General features: G+C 44.5%; 1 protein-coding gene across 4 annotated transcripts in view; it reads left to right on the top strand.

The window, feature by feature from the left end:
* The window catches only part of PBX3 (PBX homeobox 3), a 221324-nt gene extending 206967 nt beyond the window's left edge, over window positions 1-14357 (top strand). Inside the window, exons 6-9 of one of the 4 annotated variants that reach the window (XM_057723575.1) lie at window positions 7711-7876; window positions 9128-9240; window positions 10029-10118; window positions 13452-14357. In XM_057723575.1, the coding sequence (XP_057579558.1) occupies window positions 7711-7876; window positions 9128-9240; window positions 10029-10118; window positions 13452-13466 (384 nt within the window). In that variant the 3' untranslated portion in view covers window positions 13467-14357. Of the gene's footprint in view, window positions 1-7710; window positions 7877-9127; window positions 9241-10028; window positions 10119-12814; window positions 13388-13451 lie in introns of those variants that run through there. The other 3 variants (XM_057723574.1, XM_057723578.1, XM_057723576.1) reach the window with 3 other exon arrangements.
* The last annotated feature ends 7107 nt before the right edge of the window (window positions 14358-21464 follow it).

Below are 21464 nucleotides of genomic sequence, written 5' to 3'. Positions count from 1 at the left end.
GAGCTCCTCTTCAGGCTTTCCCTTATCGAGCACTCTTCCCTTTCCCATTCCTTAGCCAGAGCCTGCCAGTCTATCAGATGCTTTACCCTGGTACCCATGCCTTCTCCCTTTCTTGCAGTTCCCTCGTTCTCCACAGTGAAAATCTTCTTCACTTGTTAGACCTTCACCAGAAACACTCCTTGACCATCACCTCTTCCAGAAACACTCTTTGATTTCCCTTCCCTCTTTTCCTTTAGAATGGTTTCTCCTTCATCTTTCACCATAAAAGAGGGGTTGAGAAGTTAAGGGGAAAGGGAGTTAAGTTAGAGAGTAGAACAAGTCTCTGGGATCTTGGAGAGGTCTGGGTAGAGAGAGGCAGCGGCTTATGTTTTTGGCTTGTTTGTATCAACAGAGCTTCTAGAGGTTTGTACCTCTGAAATATGGAGTCTCAATACAAATACTGTTGAATTGAATTGAAGCTGAAGTCCAGTTCAAGTTTCACCTTACCCCTGAATTTCCAGATCTGCTGGGACTTTTCTTCCAGATTCCTTGTGTACTTAGAGTCTATTCTGTACAGCTTGGTGTGTCATCATTACCATCCTGAAATTTTTGTTCATTATTTTGAGTTGAGTGCCTAGCATTGTTTTCATAACCAAATTGTAAATTCTAGGCAGGTAGAGGTACCTGCTTATTTTTTCATCTCCCCATAGCACCTAGTACAGCACTGGCAATAACAGATACTCACTAAACACATCCCAGTTGATTGTAAAAAAGGAAAAAAATTGATGGGGTGTCCTGGGTTGGAATATGGATCTGTCACACTTCACTGTATGATTTGGGGCCACTCGTGTATAGTCTGGTCTCTTGATTCTTCATTGATAAAACGTAGGTGGTAGTGATAGCCAGTAGTGCCCGGTAATCACTATGGGCCAAAATCATGAATGTACCTAACACTTCTATGAGGAAGATATTACTGTTCTTATTATTGTTGCTCTCACTGTATGTGAGAGGAATACTAAAATAATCTGCCCAGCGTTGCTCATGGTAAATGACAGGGTGTATTTGAAACCAGACCCTGAGTCCCAAGCATCTACCATCATGTGATACTACCCACATCTGATATATCTGCCTCAAAGTTAAAGATTCTGAGTAGAAGGGTCTGGGTATCTTTTTTGAAAAAGTTAAAAAGTGATACAAAAATTGAATTAGTTACAGTATTTGGAAAACACTTTTACTTTTCTCCCCAGCTTTGTTGAGATATGACTGAAACATAACATTGTTTAAGGTGTACTACTGTTATGATATATTAAAAATTGCAAAATAATTACTGCACGGTGTTAGCTACCACCTCCATCCCATCACATAGTTACCATTTCTTTTTCCTGGTGAGCACATTTAAGATGTACCCTCTTAGCAATATTCAAGTATGTGATACAGTATTATTAGCTATAATCAACCCCTGGTAACCTCAGCTCTACTCTGTTTCTCTGAGTTTGTCTTTTTTAGAGTCCACATTTTAAAACATCTTACTTTTTCCCAGTCCGTAGGTTATCTTTTCCTTTTGTTTACGGTTTCCTTTGCTATGCAAAAGCTTATAGGTTTGACTAGGTCCCATTTGTTTATTTTTGCTTTTCTCGCTATTGCCTTGGGAGACTGACCTAAGAAAACATTGGTATGATTTATGTTAGAGAAAGTTTTGCCTATGTTCTCTTTTAGGAGCTTTATGGTATCATGTCTTATATTTAAGTCTTTAAGCCATTTTGAGTTTATTTTTGTGTGTGGTGTGAGGGTGTGTTCTAACTTCATTGATTTACATGTGGCTGTCCAAATCTCCCAACACCACTTGCTGAAGAGACTGTCTTTTCCCTATTGTATATTCTTGCCTCTTTTGTCAAAGATTAATTGTCCATAGGTTTGTGGGTTTATTTCTGGGCTCTCTAGTCTGTTCCATTGATCCATATGTCTGTTTTTGTGCCAATACCCACACTGTTTTGATTACTGTAGGTTTGTATTCAGTGGTATTGTCTGAAGTCTGGGAAGGTTATGCGTCCTGCTTTGTTCTTTTTCCTACAGATTGCTTTGGCAATTCTGGGTCTTTTATGGTTCCATATAAATTTTAGGATTATTTGTTCTAGTTCTGTGAAGAATGTCATGGGTAATTTGATAGGGATCACATTAAATCTGTAGATTGCTTTGTAGATAGGTAGTATGGCTGTTTTAACAATATTAATTCTTCCAATCCAAGAGCATGGGGTATCTTTCCATTTCTTTGAGTTATCTTCGATTTCCTTTATTAATGTTTTGTGGTTCTCAGCGTATAAATCTTTTACCTCCTTGGTCAGGTTTATTCCTAAGTATTTTATTCTTTTTTGATGTGATTTTAAAAGGGGTTGTTTATCTACATTCCCTCTCTGATATTTCCTTGTTAGTGTATGATGTGACCAACAAGGGCTTAATTTCCCAAATATACAAACAGTTCATACAACTCAATGACAAAAAAACAAACAACCCAATCGAAAAATGAGCAAAAAAACCTGAACAGACATTTCTCCAAAGAAGACATACTGGTGGCCAAGAGGCACATGAAAAGATGCTCATCATTGCTAATTATTAGAGAAATGCAAATCAAAACTAAAATGAGGTACCACCTCACACGGGTCAGAATGGCTATCACTAAAAAGTCTACAAATAACAAATGTTGGAGAGGGTGTGGAGAAAAGGGAACCCTCTTACACTGTTGGTGGGAATGTAAATTGGTACAGCCACTATGGAAAACAGTATGGAGGTTCCTCAAAAAAATAAAAATAGTTACCATATAGTAGTTCCTCAAAAAAATAAAAATAGTTACCATATAATCCAACAGCCCCATTTCTGGGCATATACCCAGACAAAACTATAATTCAAAAAGATGCACGCACCTCTGTGTTCATAGTAGCACTCTACAATAGCCAAGACATGGAAACAACCTAAATGTCCATTGACAGATGAATGGATAAAGATGATGTGGTGTGTATGTATACAATGGAATATTACTCAGCCATAAAAAAATAATGAAATAAGGCCATTTGCAGCAACATGGATGGACCTAGGGATTATCATACTAAGCAAAGTAAGTCAGAAAGAGAAAGACAAATACCATATGGTGTCACTTATATGTAGAATCTAAAATATGACACACACAAACATATCTACAAAACAGAAAGACTCATAAATGAAGAGAACAGACTTGTGGTAGCCAAGGGGGAGGAGGAGGGAAGGATTAGGAGTTTGGGATCAGCAGATACAAGCTTAGTATATATAAACAACAAGGTCCTCCTGTATAGCACAGGCAACTATACTGGAACCATAATAAACCATAATAGAAAAGAATATGAAAAAGAGTGTGTGTGTGTGTGTGTGTGTGTGTGTGAGAGAGAGAATCACTTTGCTACGCAGCAGAAATTAACACAACAGTGTAAATCAGTTATACGTCAATAAAATATTTTTTAAAAAGAAAGAAAGAAAAACATTCTACTTTTTAAAGGCAGTTGGCAGTCTGCAGCTGAATTGAGTCGAGAAATGCATGGCAGTGGTAAGTGGGAGAGAACAGAAGCTTTTCGAGTCACTTCTTGGCCTTGCAGAAGGGCTCCAGAAAAGCACCAGCCTGCGAAATGTTCACTGCTCATTCCCCTGATTGCCAAAGGCATACATTCTGGGAGCTGGTAGCAATGAACATCAGTGGGAGGAGGAGATGCTTGTGTTTTTATTCTCATTTTTAATTGATCTTAAAATTCTTGCCTGGCCCTTTGCCTTCTGCACAGTCTGGAGTCATGAATCCTTGATATGTGACTCAAAAGAGAAGCACAGGACAGTATATTCCCTTTCTCTCCACCAATTTCCTGTTTGTGTTTCTATTCTGGGACCAACGTAGAGACCATTCGAGTTCAGAGACAGAGCAAGCTCTGCTCTCCTTTGAGCCGGTGTGTACAGCCTGGCTCCACTGTGAGCCCTGTGTAGGAGGGGGCCCCCTGTGCTCTGTAGCTTTTGGTGCTTCCTACTGGGTGACTTTTGCAACTAATGGTATCCATCTGATTTTAAAAGGTGAAAAAAAACCCTGAACTTAGGTGTCGATTTATACATTAATTACTCCGATCTCAGTAGCAGCAGTGCGGTCTTAACAGCTGATTGCTGCAATACCCAAATCTGTGATATCAGAATGTGACGTGCATATTTTAATTTGAGAAATAGTTTAACATTTTTAGATATTCATTTAGATGTGGTTATGCAGGTTAAACATAACGTATGATCACTGCTTCTTTCATTGCTTCCAATTAAACCTTGCTTGTTAGTTTAACCTCTAGGTAATCCCATCAAACAACTGATGTCAAGGAAACACTGCCCACAGTAGCTTCGGATGAGTGGCCATTAATTTTAATTGCCTTGATATTAAAGATTAAGAAGTATTGGGACTAGCAGAATAGAAACGATCTGATGTCAAGCAAATCCACTTGCTAAAGCTTCCCCAGGCTGCTGGTGATATTAAAATTTTACTGTGAGAATTAAATAAACCTTTATTAGTGATGACTGTTGTTTGATTGGTCCAGGGGTATGCATAAACACAGGATTCTTACATATCTGGAGATGAGACCTTCGATGGTACAGAGATTCCTCAATTATGAAACTGTTAATAAAGCCGTAATCTGATTTTCCAGGCTAGGTTTCATTAATGTATTATAGCTTCTCTGATTGTCAAGGTAATATTAACTACAAAGTACGGAATCCAACAGAGAATTGTTTAGAAGAAGAGAATTCTAAGATGGGCCTTTGTTGCTAAATTCAGAGTTGGGGAATTTTCATTAATTATGTTTAAGAAATGCCAAATTCCCTCTCAACCAGGAATATCTCCCTTTGCACTATAGATACATTCAATATTTAACTCTTTCACAGGCCTGACAGTCTCAATCAGACAAGCTAGAGTGATATTACATATCGAAGGAGATTTTAGTAATCCAGCTCTCTAGGCCTGCCTCCTGAGCTGAGGATGTGCTTGTGAAAGGTGAAGTAGGGTCTATGAGAACTTGCTTGTAACCATAACCAGACCAAATACCTTTAGGGTCATTTTTCAATCTTAATTCAGAACTCTTATTTTTAGAGTCATGTAATTCTGGTATGGGAGTGGGTCCTAATAGTCACTGAGGCTACCTTCTCCAGGTGCAGAAATCCCTCCCAGAACATGTGCCTCCACTCTCTTGGAGCCCTGGGCCCCACATCAGCATCATCTCAGCTTCTCCTCTCCGCAGTGACTCAGTGGCCAAATTCTGCCTATTCCTCTTCCGTGACCTCTGCCCTTTCCACAACTCCTGTCCTGCCTGGCTCAGGTCCTCCTCACCTGTGAGCCTCTTACCTCTTCCTCACACTACCACATCCTACACAACTATCCCACACACCTGCCCCAAGCATATGGGGCTGAAAGAAGGGAGGGCAAAGGCTAATGGCAGAGTGGAGTTGGGTCCCTCAGGGCTGTTTGAGAGCCTAAGACTGTGACAGTCCGGATGTTGGAACTAAGGCCTGTAAGTGGAAATGGAAGGGAACTAGATCTTAGTTCTGAATAGAGAACTGTGTATCCATCAGAACTGTCTAACAGTGGAATCAGGGACTTTGTGATGTGGTGAGTACCACGTCTCTGGCGGTAGAGATGCCATGAACACAAAGAGAAAATAGAGAAGGAGGCGCAGGTTTAAAAGACACGTGAATTCCATTGTAGACCTGTTGAGTTGCAGGCTGTGGCAGAACGTTTATAAGGAAATGTCTTAAAAATTGAGAACTGAAATTTTTCATAGAAGTTAGGGATAGAGATGGAAATCCGGGAGTCGTTCAGAGACAAGAGTTGAGATTTAATAGAGATAAGATTGCTCAAGGAGAAAGAAGAGAGCCAAGAGCTGAGTCTTGGAGAGAAAGTGCACACACATTCATGTGCACGCACGCGTGCGTGCATGCGCACGCACACACACACTAGTGTGTCACGGAAGGAGAAGCAGGAGCATAACGTCACAGAAACCATGCAAAGAAAGCGCTTTAAGAAGGAAGGGTGGTAATTGCAAGTATCAGATGCTGCTGAGAGGTCAAACAAGTTGAGGAGAGAGAGAAGGCCATCGGATTTTGGACAGGTGTGATGCCTGTGTGACCACCTCAACCACCTAGTCCTTGACATTGTTAAGATCATTACATGAGAAAACATAAGCAGAGGGCTCTGTGTAATGTTTGGTGCAAAGGAGATGCTCATTAAAGAGTCACTGTTACCACCACTGTTTGAAATGAAGGAAGGAAGGGACACACATAATCCTCCATTGAGGGGCAGGGCGGGGGGGTGATGGTGGAACAGAAATGGCTAGGAAGGCCTGATCTGCAACATGTCTGCTTCCTGATGAATTCTGGCTTGTTTCTGTCTGAACATGTGCTCACGGTGGCTACACAGGTCTTCAGCGAGTGTGCTGACGTGTGTATGTGTGCACGCACGCATATGTGACTCCCCAGGGTGGGACAGCGTGTGGGCAGCAGCAGGCCAACATTGTCTTCCTCATGTGGCTGCCTTGCCAGGGCTCACTTTCTCTGGAAGGATGAGTGCCATAGTTTGAAGAATGAGAGTTCTATTTCCAAAGCAATTAAAGACTTGGCAGAGATGGTCAACCAGCGTGCCCACTGGTGTAAATTGGGTTGGAGGGCTCATACCACATTTTCCCTCAGGGTTTCTAAGTAGCTATTCAGGATGAAACAGTGACTCACCTACCTGATACCACTGCCCCTTTAACACATTATTAAGAAATTATTAAAAAGTATTTTTAAAGTGTTACTTTTACAAAAGAGAGGTCAGAGCCTTTTATATAGCAAGTGGGTACCTATTCATAAATTGCTGTGTGGGTTTTAGCTTCTTCTCTATATAGCTCAGCTCCAAGGTGCCTGAACGCTCAGTGTAACCATAGGCAGGGAGTCTTGCTGAATTTTGCTGTAAATGAAATGTGATGAAATCCGCCTGTTGCCAAGATCCTCCTTCGAAAGCTCTTCCATTTGCACCGGTTGACATCATAACTAGTTTGCAAAAGAAATAAGTATATTGCACCTGATGAAATTAGCCGCTGATTCTGTATTTGCATTTGACCTTATTGGAATTGCTTGAGTTTTCACGTTGTGACCTTCTCATGTGTAAACTGGCAGAAGTTGAGCAGCCATCTGGGCAGACATACAGTATCTTCTAAGGCAGGAGACAAAGGGGTTTTTCATCCATTATTAATTGATGTTACTCTTTTCAGCAGACCAAACATGATTCTACTGTACAGCTGCCAAAATTGTTCCAGACCCCAAAAGAATAAGTCATTCTTTCACTAGTATTTCTTATTTACCTAACAACGAACATTTCCTTTAGTCTTTCAACTCCTTTTAGGGGGACTGACCGTTTATATATTAATTGGTATACACCAATTGAATATTTTTCTTATGAATAGTGCTCCCAGACATTTTAGTGTTACTGTGGCCAACTCCAAAAAGGGGTCTTATTCCAAGAGCGTTGAGAGGTTTGCCAAAAGAGCAAGTGAGCCTCTGAACCATTCTGCGTGATCCCCAGGATGTGATCACGGGTTAGGAATTGAGTGTCTCCCAAGGTCTCCCCTTGGTGTCCTATGGTTATTATTGGAAGTTTGATTTTTGTTCCCCCCTTTGAACCTCGCTTCCCCTTCCTCATGTCCCTGTGATTTGCAGGTATCCAACTGGTTTGGCAACAAACGAATCAGGTACAAGAAGAATATCGGCAAGTTTCAGGAGGAAGCCAATCTCTACGCTGCAAAGACAGCCGTGACAGCCGCACATGCAGTGGCTGCAGCCGTGCAGAACAACCAGACCAACTCGCCCACCACGCCAAATTCTGGTGCGTATGGGTGCTCACTCCCTACTCGGCTCAGGCAGCCTTATGCCACAAAGCCCTGCCAGGAAAAAAAAGCCATACTGAGGACACAGTGGACTTATAAAGGAAGATTTATATTAAAATGCAGGCTTGTTCTTGGGATAGGTGAATGAGTGGATGATCAGAGCCTGTAAACCCACTGTTCATAATGAGTGCCACTCACTGCTGGTAGATTCTGGGACTTTCACACTTAGTAGTGGTTTTTAATTCAGCAGTTAGAGAAAGTGCTATCACTAATGGTTTTTTAGCTGTATTGTTCCATGTGGCATTTTAAAATCAATAGTGGTCTGTCAAAGAAGGAGTGAAATAGCGGAAGTAGGACATTTATCTGTTGCCGTGAGTAATGAAGCTGGAATGTTGGAGTTGGGACAGCAGTGCTTTCTACCTGATGTAGCCGCAGACTCCAGTCTGCTGTCCTCACCTCTCCTGAGCCCCTGTGCTGACTTGGTATGCTCAGCATATGGGAAGCTGATCAGGACGTGGTTAGCCATGAGGGGTGTGTACTTAACACATGGATGCAATATCTTGGCTCCTCATACAACACATTTTGGCCAGATTTTATGTGGCATTTTTGATGGAGTTGGAAACATCTTAAAATGAGAGGGAATGTGAGTAGCAATGAAAGATGTGCAGCTAGTCCCAACAGATGGACTTGAGAAGCAATTCAAAGGGCTTTTCTAAGGAGATAATTTAAATAAATCTTTAAAAATTCAGAAAGTGAGGGGGTTTTTGTTTGTTTTGTGTTGTCTTCTTTTTTCCTCCCATCCCACCCCCAGATTCTTTTTAATGGCGCATGGAAACTGATGAAAGTTAGGCAGAGTGTATGGCTAAGAAAGAGGTTCAGAAAAATGTTTCTTCTCTGAGTAATTGTCCACCATGACAGTTAATGATGGTGAAGAGCTCGCTTCATGACCAAGTCCTGGAGATAAATGAAAACAAGGGGATGGTTCCAGGCCAGCTGCTGGGTGTTTTTCTGTTTGATTCTCTCTTTGTCTCATATTTGGGCTTCCCCATTGATAGGATATTCCTAGATGCAAAATGAATCACAGGACCTAACTCCTTGGAGTTATTCTCCGTCCTCTTAGATCTAGAAATGCTTTATGTTGTATACCGCCTTTCCCTTCTGTGCCTTTTCTCCTTTCCCTGCCTCTAGGTCTTTGAGGATTATGTGTGTTAGCTCTCTGTTATTCAGCTACTTAACTCTTTCCTTTCCAGGTTCTTCTGGTTCTTTTAACCTCCCAAATTCTGGGGACATGTTCATGAACATGCAGAGTCTGAATGGGGATTCTTACCAAGGGTCCCAAGTCGGAGCCAATGTGCAATCACAGGTAGGAGAAATGCCCCAGCTGGGGCCTTTCTAGCAGGGTAGGGTTTGGGCTCAAAACTCCTTACTCTCAACCCATGGAAGTGGTCTGCACATCGTGCAGAACCTGTGCTGGGGGCTTCCAGACGTGACCCATCTGCCCCATCATTTAATTTAATGAGAAGTCAAGTGAACAGTGACTTTGGATGATTCAAACCTGATAAACTTTGTGAATGCATTCGGCTCTGGCTTGAGCTCATGGAGAGGGGTTGGGTGCGTATTGCTTTTGTAACAAAATAGAAAAATTGTGTGTGCCAATGTGTATGTGATATTAAAACATATTACTCTATTTCATTTCTGTATTTTTTTTAAGTCAATACAAAAACCTGAGTTCTTAAAGTATATTCCAGGTTCAACTCTTTTTCTCATCCTCTTAATGGAAAGCAGCTACTTGTTTTTATGCATATGGGGTGTGTGTGTGTGTGTGTGTGTGTGTAAGCGTGTGAGAGAGCAAGCCAGTATACATATTTATAAGTAGTTTTCACCCATAGCCACACACATTTGGTTGGTGTAGATGAAAAGTTTGCGTTGCCATGAAGATGTTATTGTTGGGCTGGCATGAAAAACAAAGATGTGTGAGTTTAAATATGCAAAGAATTGTTGAAATTCTGCCAGTCACATTTGATTGATAAATTTGTCTTTCATTCAAGATGCTAAACCCTCGTGGCACACATAATTCAAATTGTTTCCTTTTGTAAGTGATGATGTTTTAGTAGATTTGGGATGATGGATTTTGTTTTGTCTCACTTCTAGGTGGATACCCTCCGTCATGTTATCAATCAGACGGGAGGCTACAGTGATGGCCTTGGAGGAAATTCACTGTACAGTCCACATAATTTAAATGTGAGTACTCTGGGGAACCAGATTTGAAGAGCTGTAGGAACCGTGTCAGGTAAACAGTGATTAATAAATAAATTAATGGCCATTTGACTTGGCTTCTCCTGTATTTGGCAGGTGGGGAAGGCAGCGTCCTTACTGTACTTTTATTTTATGAACCTAAACACGGATGTTACCTTCATGCCGTTAGAAGTCCTCGCAGAGGCCCGGGGTGGCTGGCGTTCTGTCATCAATAGAAACTTAAGCATCAGCCCATTAAGATGCCATCTCTTACTGGCCGTGCTGTGTTCCAGGGAGATGGTGAAAAAGCAGGTCGTTTATCTTAGACTCCAGCAAAAGGAAAAATTCCCAAACACAGCTCAGGTGAAGGGGAGGAGGGCCCCAGACAGATCCACACACCAAGCTAAACAAAGACTCCTATTCCTAAGAGTGACTTGCTGTATTGTCAGTGTGGGATGCAAAACATGTACAGCGCTTTTATGGCCTCTTAGTTGTTAAATATGGAGGAAATGATTTTAACTTCAGTAACCAATTGACCAAAACTTTACTTCCTCCCGCTCATCCTGACATGGATGGAAAGTAGCAAACACAGAGCGCCTGAAGGGGGGCTGAGGAGACTGGGTCCCCAGGGTGGAGTGGTGGACAGGATCTGGGACTCCAGGCTAAGGAGGAAATGAACCGCCCAACAGAGGGTAGTCGAGTCAGAGAGAAAAGAGACCAGCTTCTCCCTTTTTAGGGCCTAGCTTGCTATGAGAGTAAATATTAATGATTTAAAAAGTGATTGAGGATGTTCAATTGTAAAAGGAAAAAAGGACCATTAAATACTCAAATCTTTTACATTTGAAATGTCAAATCTTTCTTTTTGGGTTTATAAATAACTCATAATAACCCACAACAAACCATATAAAAAGCCTTTTAGTTGCATTTCTCCTTTTTCATTTAAGTGTTTTGAAATGCTTCAGAGAATGTGCGATATCCTTATCAACATGATAAAATATGAAACTGTGATTGCCTGCAGCATTTTACAGACATGAATTCCATCTTCGCTGATGAGGCTTGATAAGGCGCTGTTGTATAATACAGTACATAATCTCAAACCACCAGAGTAAGGATTAATTTATTTTGAAAAAAAGAATACTTGCTGACAGCCTCTCCTCCAGCTGCCACGCTGGGTAAAAATATTGTACATTTGTTGTTTATAAATTTGGATAAAAGAGGAATGATGTTTACTTCAGATGGAATATCTTTAGACTTGTATCTGCGTAAGAGTTTTTCTCTTTCTGAGTAGATTTTCATACCTGAGAGGTAAGAACAGCTTACCTCTTAGATAAAGGAGAGGATTTCTCCAGGTCCACACAAACACACACGTGCTTGTCACCATCCAACCTGCACAGCCATAGACCGCCATAACTTTATTTTCCTAACCTGGATCTGATACACCTCAAGCCTGGAAAATCCTTTTCCCTTTGGCTCTGGTCATCTCTGTGTGGTTGTTTGGTCCCTCTCTCTCCCCTCCCGCCATTGCTCTGTGGACCTAGAGGGAGGAAGGGTGCTTTATATGCAGGACTGTGCAGTCAATCTGAAAACAGGGGGTTCCCTGAGAACAGCATGTTGGGAGAAGGAAGAATTCCCAGCCCAAGGCTGCGTGAAGAATCTAGACTGAGTTCTGTGCACCGGCCTAAAAGGAAGGCATTTTGGATGGACTCTTAGAACAAGCTGCAGATGGATGTGAGGGAGGCAGGGGGACCTTCTGCCCCTCCCTGGCACTGGTACGGGAGGCCCGGGTCTGGGGGCGGCACCGCACGAGGCTGGTCTGTGCCGCAGGCACTGGGTGTCAGCCAGCTCACCCTCGCCTTCTCTGCAGAAAGGCCCACCCCGTCACTTCCACTCAGTGTTCCCCAACTCACAAGCCCAGCACCTCCCTCTTCTTGACTGACATAAAAATATGTAGCGACAAGCTGTCTGCCACAGCAGAAATCTGATCAGACATTGATTTCAGCAATTGCCTCTATAGGCCAAGACACAAGGCAAATTTGTTTCTGAGCACTGTTACTGCGGGTGCAGGTCTGAGGCAGGAAGGGCCAGCGGCATGTGAAGAGCAGTAGCAACATCCCGAGTAGGAGCCCCAGTTACAGATAATTGGAATCCAGATTTGAATAGTGTGTGCTCCTCCACAGTTCATGCATTTTCATTCTGCGAGATCCTATTTGGAGGGAAATTCTGGCCTTCATTTTCCGAGGGTTATAGTAGCTGGCTGTCAGGCGTGTATGGAAGGGGGGGAGGAGGGGACTTCTCTATGGAAACGAGGATTAAGTAGGGTTGAAGTTTATACTTTGTGGAGCCCAAGGTCTTGCCAAAGCATTGCATCGAGCTTCTCCACTGCTCCCTTCTTACAAGATTGTTTTTCGAGTCACTTGATTTTTACCAGCAAATCAAAGGCTGAGCTTCATGCCAGCTTGAGACCAGCTGAAGCCCTCCTTCAGCGTGCTGATTTATTGCCAAGTCTTTACTTGGTAGGATGGATTTGTTTTACATGCATTTAATCCCACTTTAACACATGCTTCAAACTCCTGCCAAAGTGGGTTTAGAAAATACATTTTGCTAATGCATCTTTGCTCTCATGTTGTCATCAGGGTATTTTCAGTTGGGGAGGAGAATTAATATGTAGACGTGCACCCGTTGAACTGTGCTTCTCCTTTCAGGCTAATGGAGGCTGGCAGGACGCAGCGACTCCATCTTCTGTGACTTCTCCTACAGAAGGCCCAGGAAGTGTGCACTCTGATACCTCTAACTAATCTCTGGCAACGCTTTTCCCTGAGCTGACATGCCTTGATAAGTGCATTCAGAGCAATAGGAGGAAAAGGAAAGCGTTTTTGTAGCCCACCATCTACAGCTTTACTGTAAAACCTTGTCTTATTAGAGAACTTGGTAAATCTGTTTTTTAAGGAATCATAATCATTTGTATTTATACTTAAAAACACACAATGTTAAAAAAGCACTTTATCCAATTAGGCCAAGATTTAACATTGTTGACAGTCCTGTAGCTATTTTATCATAATTTATTCTCAATATTTTACATTAATGGTTTCTCACTTGCCAATTACTTGGCCTTAAGGGTAAAAAGTACAATATATGCTAAACCTCAATCGTTAAAGCAGATACAAAGACTCACCTCACCTAAATTGAACTTCTTGCATATTTCCATTGCAGACTTTGATTGTCCTTTCATATCACTAATGGAGTTGGAATAAAGGAGCTGTTTGGCTAACTGTTAATGATGGTTGTGTTTAAAAATCTTCCTCGTCACACTTGTGTTTCGATCTCTTATGTTATAATTAGATCAGAGACCGGTAGCATCTTTTCTCTCTCTGAAAGCACCAGTGCCCAGAGTCTGCTCGGTAGTTAAATGATGGATCCCGACTGTTTTGAGAGATGAAGATACTTGCTGCTGATAGAGGTGACCACGAGATCCGCCTGGGGTTTCACGGTGTGCGCTGGGTGCTGCACAGACTTGTCAAGGTTTGCTATGTCCTCTGGGCATCCACAAAGGCCCTGCTCTCTGGAGTGTTGTATATAGTGTAGCAAAAGAGTATTTATACATCTCACCAATCAAAACACAGCTTTATTACCTCATGCGAACTCATACAAACCAATAGAATTTCAACATGTTCTGTAGCTTAGAGTGCTCACTTACTACCTCTGAACAATACTCGCGCTGTAGTTTGTCTCTTTCTTATCTTTTTGCATCTTGTAATTAACTCTTTGTTTCCCTTCATAAAAATGTAATGTACATTGTAATCTTTTAAAAGAAAAATCAGGGTTGCATTTGCAACTTTTAAAAAACCGAGAGTGGAAACATTGGGTCTTAACACAGGATCAGTAAAATTGTTGTAAATACTGAGAAACATTTTGAATGTTCTTCATCTTGTTACTAATCCATGCAAAAAAAAAAAAAAAAAAAACAGCGACTAATTGTGATGCATTCAGATTTCAGTATTCAGTACTGTATATTTCACCCTGTGTAATGGGGCCCCCTCTCCTTTCTCTCTTTTTGTATTGTATGCGATTCTGAAACTGATTGAGTCATGAAAATAATTTGTGGCGGTGATTCTAATGTATTAAAAACGTTTCGTGTTCCTTTCTAACTGGATTACACCCTGGATTGAAAAAGTCTTCCTCGTGGTAGTTATATGTAGTTTCAAACATGAATAAACTTTTTGCTTTCATGATTCAATGTTGATGCAGTTTCTTACCCACCACGTGAGCCAGTCAGTGCAGACAGAGGAGAAAGCCAGCCCAGAAGCCGGCCTGAGCATGTAAATGTGTGGCCTGTCAGAGAGGGACTCAGAAACGAACGTGAGGCTGGGAGTGGCTGACCACACTCTCTGCAGGCTCCTGGACCACTGTCACATGTCCTCACTTGATACTTCAGCTCTAAAGAATACCACAAGGAAAACATCATCCCCATTTTCACAGATTAGGAAACTGAAGTTCATAAAAGTTAAGTAGATGCCACAAGGTCAAAGACCTTGGACAACAAGGGCTACGCTTAGCACCCAGGTCTGTGTGTGTCCTTGGAGCTCATATTCTCCTGATCTAATGATACATCCGGCATCTGTTGGATGGAAAGACCTTTTTGGTAATTTTTAAATGATTATCAGTCTTGTCACATTTACTTCCTTGCTTTCATAACTTCTGTGAGATACCAGTTAAGAACAAGCAATAGTTTGTCCCAAAAGAGTGAGCTTCCAAGGCCATTAAAAAAAAAAAAAAGCCACAACTTCCCTTAATATACTTTTGAAAACTAAACTTATAAAATGTAAGACCAACTAGAAATCCTTTAACCAGATTAAACATTTTTGTTTTATTCACATTGTCAGAAACTCCATGTATTTACATGTACATCTGTCGCTAATATCTAAATCTTTGTAATAAAAGAAGTCAATAGCAGGTAATTGGCCTGTTTACTATATCTCGAGGAAATTGACTCACAGGAAATCAGATTAATGTTAATCAGTTGCAGCAAATTGTCTCTGATAAATACAACTGTTTTACTATTTCAGTTGGTAGAGCCAGGCAAAACAAGGTCTAGGGCTACCATTCCCATTAATCTTGAGGCAGTTACAGTGTGAGAGTAAACTTTATAAAATAGATTGCCCTCCAAAGCTGTCCTCCCTCACGCGGGCTCTCAGCCTGCCTGTAGGAATCTCTCCCATGGCTAAGTAGTTATTTGCATGATTCAATTAGCTGTGGGTCAGCCTTTCTTATCTTTGTACATAAAACAATCGCTATGCTCTGTGGTTTTGCAAAAATATCCTGTGGAAACCACACACACACGCACACACAAATATGTCTTAGTTAAAGTCCAGAAACATACACTTCCTAAGAACCATCTCAGGTCTGCTCTCAGCCAGCCTATTGAGAGAAGCACACACCGGTGTTTGCTGGAGATTCACATGATAGCTGGCAGTCCTCAAGGGAAAAATGTGAGTCTGAGGCTTTATTCAGGGGAGGCCTCAATAAAAATAGCAGTTCTTTCCTAGAAGCTAATTAGGGAGTCACTTGTATATAATCCCCTTCTGATTTTCAGTACCTCTAGTAGAGGCCAAGAAGCACCCTCATTTCATAGATAAGGAAACTGGGACATGGCTCGGGCCCCAAGGCTCTTAGGTCTGCCTCCAAATTGGGTGAAATGTATTGATACGATAGGTTTTCACTGGTACCCTTTCTGGGGCAAGCAACGGATTAGGATCTAGACCCAGAGCACAATGAAATCAGGCCCCAGCCATCAAGAGGCCAAGATCTTGAGCCTAGTCCTTGTTCAGAAAGCAAATGCTTAATGAGGGTACTGGAGAGGCTGGTAGGAACCTGGACCCTGAGACTGAAGAAGCGAGGCTCCCACAACCTGTTTACAAGGTCATATAAAAAATATAACAAAGAATATAACAGCAGGAAACACCCAGTTGCAAGCTAAGGGGCCTGTCCACACACCTGGTTAGATGCACGAGGGCACATGTGTTCTTCTGTGGCACTACATTGTTACGGAACCAAACAGGTCCACTTAATGCACAGTAAAGCCAGTCTACTGACAGTGGGTTGTGAAGAGAAGTGCAGCGTTTATTGCAGGGCGCCAAGGAAGGAGCTCAGGACAGCTAGTGCTCAAAAAGCCTAAACTCCCCGGTGGGTTTCAGCAATTTTAAAGGCCAGGTGAAGGAGGGGTATCCCAGGGTAAGTGATCGACTCATGTGCAATTCTCTGATTGGTTGATGGTGAGGTAGCAGGGCGGTGTCACAGGGATTAACATTATCAATCCTCAGGCGCCAGTAGGTCTGGGGGCCACGTGCTCGTGATCAGCAAGTAGTTAATTTCTTCCACTTGGTGGTGGTTTTGGCATCTGTGAAACAACTCAGGAAATGTGCATCAGATACTGTTATCTAGATCCTTCCGAGGGGAGCTACAGCAGAGGCTGTAGGGTAGGGGGTCTGTCCCGGGAAGGCCCCGCAAGGCCCCACAGTGTCCTGCTCAGTTGCACTTTGAGGAGTTTCTGGAGCCCAAGTGCCTGAGAAGATATGCATCGGACAGGAGGCATTCCGGCAGCGTGGCAGCCTCTAGGACAGTGAACGAAGCGGCCTTGCAAACTAGGTTAGAACGTCTCTGATCCAGTTGGCGGCCTTGTGCCAGTCCCTGGCCAGAAGGAGGGGAGGGCGGGGCGGGGTTTGAGAGCAGCACCCTTTGTGTGTGGAAAAGGTGACGTGGGGCTGTCTCCCAGGTAGGGAGTTTGTTTGGGGTGTAAAATACACATTGGTGCCGTGGAAGAGGGACCTCCTCCGGGCTGACAGCTACAGCTCACAAGCATCTCCTGGGAATGGCTCTCAGCCGAGTACTTTATTTTTGGCTGCGTTGGGGCTTCGTTGCTGCGCGTGGGCTTTTCTGTAGTTGCGGCATGCGGGGGCTGCTCTTCTTTGGGGTGTGCGGGCTTCTCGTGGTGGTGGCTTCTCTTGTTGCAGAGCACAGGCTCTAGGCACGAGGGCTTCAGTAGTTGTGGCTCAAGGGCTCTAGAGTACCGGCTCAGTAGTTGTGGTGCACAGGCTTAGTTGCTCCGCAGCATGTGGAATCTTCCCAGACCAGGGATCAAGTCCATGTCCCCTGCATCACCACCTGGGAAGTCCTCAGGCACTTTCTATATGATATTTGATGCCCGTGGAGCCCCATGTCACGGGTGCTATTATCCCATCTTCACATGGAGAATTTGAGGCTCAAGGAGGTGATGTCACCTGTCCAAGATCTCCCACACAGCTGGCATTTCCCCTGGGAAGGCCCCACGTGACACTTGCAGCAGCCACTTGTGAGGCTCCTGTGAGCTTGTAAAGGAGGAAAGAGAACCTCCAGTGTGAGGTCCCTTTTGGGGGCGACATGACCAGGGGACTCATTCCTTAGCCCCCAGTTCCTTAGAGCTTGCAGCCCTCCTGCCTCTGTCTCCATGGCCAGGGCCACCTGAGGATGTATGTCCTGTGGTGTGTACAGGATGTGTGTCACAGACTGCATGTGGTCCTCTCCGTGTCTGGGCCGAAGGACAGAAAGAGCCATCTACTGGGGCTGGGCTGGGGCTGGCACCGGACGTAAAGGAGGCAAACGGACCCGGGGAGGTAGCTGTCGTGATGCATGGGAAGTGCAGAGCACAAGGCCCGGGCACACTCCTTACACGTACTTGTACCCTGAGCGTGCCTTTCCATGTCCCCAGCTGCGTGCAGCATAGCCCTGGCCCCTGGTCCCTCAGCCCACTGCCCACATGGCCCTCAGATCCCACCCCAGGCACCCAGGCTCTGCCTCTGCCCAGCTGTGTGACCTTGGGTGAGGGACTTAACCTCCCCAAGCCTCAGTTGCCTCATTCTGTCTTCTCAGAACACCCTTCGGTGCCCGTCTCCCTGGTGAATGCCTGTCCTTTAAGGCTGAACCCAGACTACGGCGTCCTCCCAAGGAGCCAGGTGCTTCCTTCTCCCTCGTGTAGCGCCTTATCTCCCCCACTGGACGTCCAAGCAGAGACCTCCAGGAGGAGGATCAGGAAGACAAGGAGTGAGTTGAGGGGTGAGGGTATAGGCTCAGAGGAGGGAGGACTGGGCAAGGGGAAGAGCACGTGCAAAGGCCAGGGGGCGTGGTGAGCGGAAACGTCAGAGGTGCCACTGTGGAGGCCTGCTCCCTCCCTTCCCAGGCCCTCCAAATATTCACAGCAGCCTCATGAGGAAGGTTCTGTCATTCTCTCCACTTTGCAGATGAGGACACTGAAGTTACTTGGCCAAAATACACATGGAGATGGAATATGAGTCTGGGTGTGTCTGAAACCAAAACTCACATTTTCTGCCCTCTGTGCCTGGTCATCTTGTCAGTGTCTCTTTCTCGTCACGCTGGGCAGGCTCACTGTTGGTCACTCACTGTTGGTGAGCCCGAGGCAGGAACTGGGCAGAGAAGGGGACAGATGCCAGCCCTTCCCCTCAGTCAGAGCCATTGGCTCCTCTCCCCAGAGGCCTGGGATCCCAGGACCACCCTGGGGAAGCTGCTGTGTCCACAGGAACTTCAGGCCAATAAATAGCCTGCAACACATCCCTGCTGGGCCTGGGGACCCAGCCCCATGGACAGCAGGCCCCCCAGCCCTGATGACTCAGCTGTCGTAGACTCAGCCGATGTGCTGTGCGTGAAGCTTGCTTCCAGCTGGGCCCCACCAAGTGCACTGCTGGGAGACTCACCTCCCAGCCAAGCGGGTACTGGCTTCATCACAGAGACAAAAACAGATGCCCAGGGGTTCTGTGTGGTCCCGTGGCTGGGAAGGCACTATGACTTAGCACTCATGAAGTGGGGCTCCGATTGAGACCGCCTGGGTGGAAGCCCGGATCTGCCTCGCACGGGCTGTGTGTCCTCGGGCAAGTCCTGTAACCTCTCTGTGCCTCTTTCCTTTGCTGTCAAGCACCTTCCTCCCAGCATCATAGGGAGGACCAAGCAAGTTGGGACAGGTGAAGTGCGCTGCAGGTAGCAGGTGTAGCAAGTGCTGAGGCCGGCTGCTCTTATTATCTGTTAGTCCACGGCTTGCCCCGTACTGATTTGCACTTGATTCCAGCTCGTGTCCCCCTTCACTCACTGTTAGTAAAATCCAGGTCTTCTGCCACCAGGTTGGTTCATCACCTTCCAGGCAGCATGAGGTGGTGTGACGAATCGGGCCGAGTTCTGCCACTAACCAGCTATGTGTGACCTTGGGCATGTCACCACCCTCTCTGTGTGGCCTCAGTTTCCTCATCTGTAAAATGGGGAGAAATTGTTCCTACCTTCCTGGTAGGGATGTCGTAAAGGTTAATGATTTGATGCACTCATGGTGCCTGGCCCATGGGATGGGTTGGGTTCCCTTCTCGTTGTTGTTCCTGTTACACGGTACCCCAGACGATAAGGGGACGCCTGGTTTCTGCCTCCTCTGGCTGGAATCATTACTGCCGATCAACAGAGGGGTGGCCAGGGGCTGTCAGCTGCTTAGTGAGGATTCTGGGTGAGATTCAGCCTCTTTAATCCACCTACTCCGGCCTGTTCCCTCCCAGCCCTTAAAGCTGGATTAAGGCCTTGGCCTCACCTCTTACCACCATCGCAGGAGATAATAAAAGGCTGATTCTTTTTTCCTGGTAAAATTTCAGCAGAAAGTGTACGCATCATTAAATATGGAAATCCAGAATTTTATTAGCAATCTGCTAGATCTGAACTGACGCCAATTAAACAAAAAAGATATCATTTATAAAAAGGCAGAGTTCAACTTGTATTAAATATGAAATGCAATTTTCTCCTGGTTTTGATTTATTACTGGTGGTCCATTGTTCAAAGAAGCATGTTATATTTCAATAGAGAAATATTGTTTATTCATTAATATTTTAAAACGGGCTTATTGCTGTGCATGGCTCTCACCGAATGAAACTTATGATTTAAAACATGAATTAATAAACACATTTGAAAGTGTTAGACGAGATCACAACCTCTCATTTTTCATTTTCCTGGGAGCATATTAAATTTTTATAATTCTGCATCTACAGTTTTTTCTTTTAAATAAAGATGCAGATTCCGAATTACTCTGCTAATTTCAGGTAACCAGGACCGAAAACCAATATCGTGGGGACCCATGTCAGGATCACAGAATCCCCAAGAAGATGCTCAGGTTTATTTTTGTAATATTCATAAATCAAAATAAATGAGCTTTGTGTGGGAGGCAGCGTTCATGTGTGTGGGGATGCTGGCTGGAGTGGGCCCATGCACTGGGCCCCTCTGTGTGTGCAGGTGGGTTTAACGTGTCAATGTTCACGGACACACGTGTGTGTGCTTAGAATTGTGTGTTCACTGAAACACACACGGCAGCCTAGATGCTTGAGTGTGGGCAATCTCAATGCATTGCAGTTGTTTGGTTTGACGGTCAACCACTGGTCATTGAGCACCTACTATGTGCCAAGCACGGTGGTGGTTACTGAGGGGGAGATGGTTACAGGGTGATCTTCCTGCCTTTCTCCTTCCACACACCTGCCTGACCGATCTCCCCACCAGGGGCTGGGCCTTCTGAGTCCCTACAGTTCCCCCAGCATCAACAATGATGCCTTCTGGATGGTAAGCTCTTGGGAAATATGTGTTGATGTGCAGATAAACCAGAAGCTTAGGGAAGGGAGAGAACTTTAAGGGCTGGAGGTGGGAAGGGGCTTCTGCAAAGATGAGTTGAATTAGGCCAGGAGAAAGGCACAGACTGGATGGGGAACCGTGGGGGAACTGGAGGTCCAGGTAGGACAGAGGGAGGACACCGCCTTGAGGACTGGGAGTGACTGCCCCCAGCCTCTGCTGAGTCCTCCCAAATGCCAACTGTTGCTGCTGCATTTCATAGAAGAGGAAGCAGAGGTCTAAGAGGGAAAAAAGTTGTGTGGGTCTAGGCTGAGGTCCACGCCTTCTTTAAAGAAGTTAGAGAGGGGAAGTAAAGTTGGCAAAATAGAGTAGTGGGATCGTGTTGCCCAATGTGTGGCAGAAGGCAGGGATTTGGGGAGCCTTAAGGAGGCCACTTACGAAAGGAAGAGCTATTGGTGGTGGAGAGTCAACCCTTCCCCCCAAGCACTGGCTCAGGAGGGACTTCAGCCAGCCTGGTTTGGGGAAGGAGAGGCGCAGGAAGGTCACTAAAGTCCCCTGGGAAAAGTGCTGCTCCGCTCCCTCTGGTACACACATGCAGGAGTTTCTCTGGAATGGACCTGCTGACACTGAACTTGACCAGGAAGGGCCAAATTGTTTTCCAAAGTGGTCATACCAATTTACACTTCCACATCCTGGCCAATGATTGGTATTTCAAATTTTTTC

This window comes from Hippopotamus amphibius, chromosome 2, assembly GCF_030028045.1.
Source record: "Hippopotamus amphibius kiboko isolate mHipAmp2 chromosome 2, mHipAmp2.hap2, whole genome shotgun sequence".
Classification (NCBI taxonomy): Eukaryota; Metazoa; Chordata; class Mammalia; order Artiodactyla; family Hippopotamidae; genus Hippopotamus; species Hippopotamus amphibius.
Note: the sequence above shows the minus strand (reverse complement) of the source record. Positions and strands in the feature narration are given on the sequence as shown.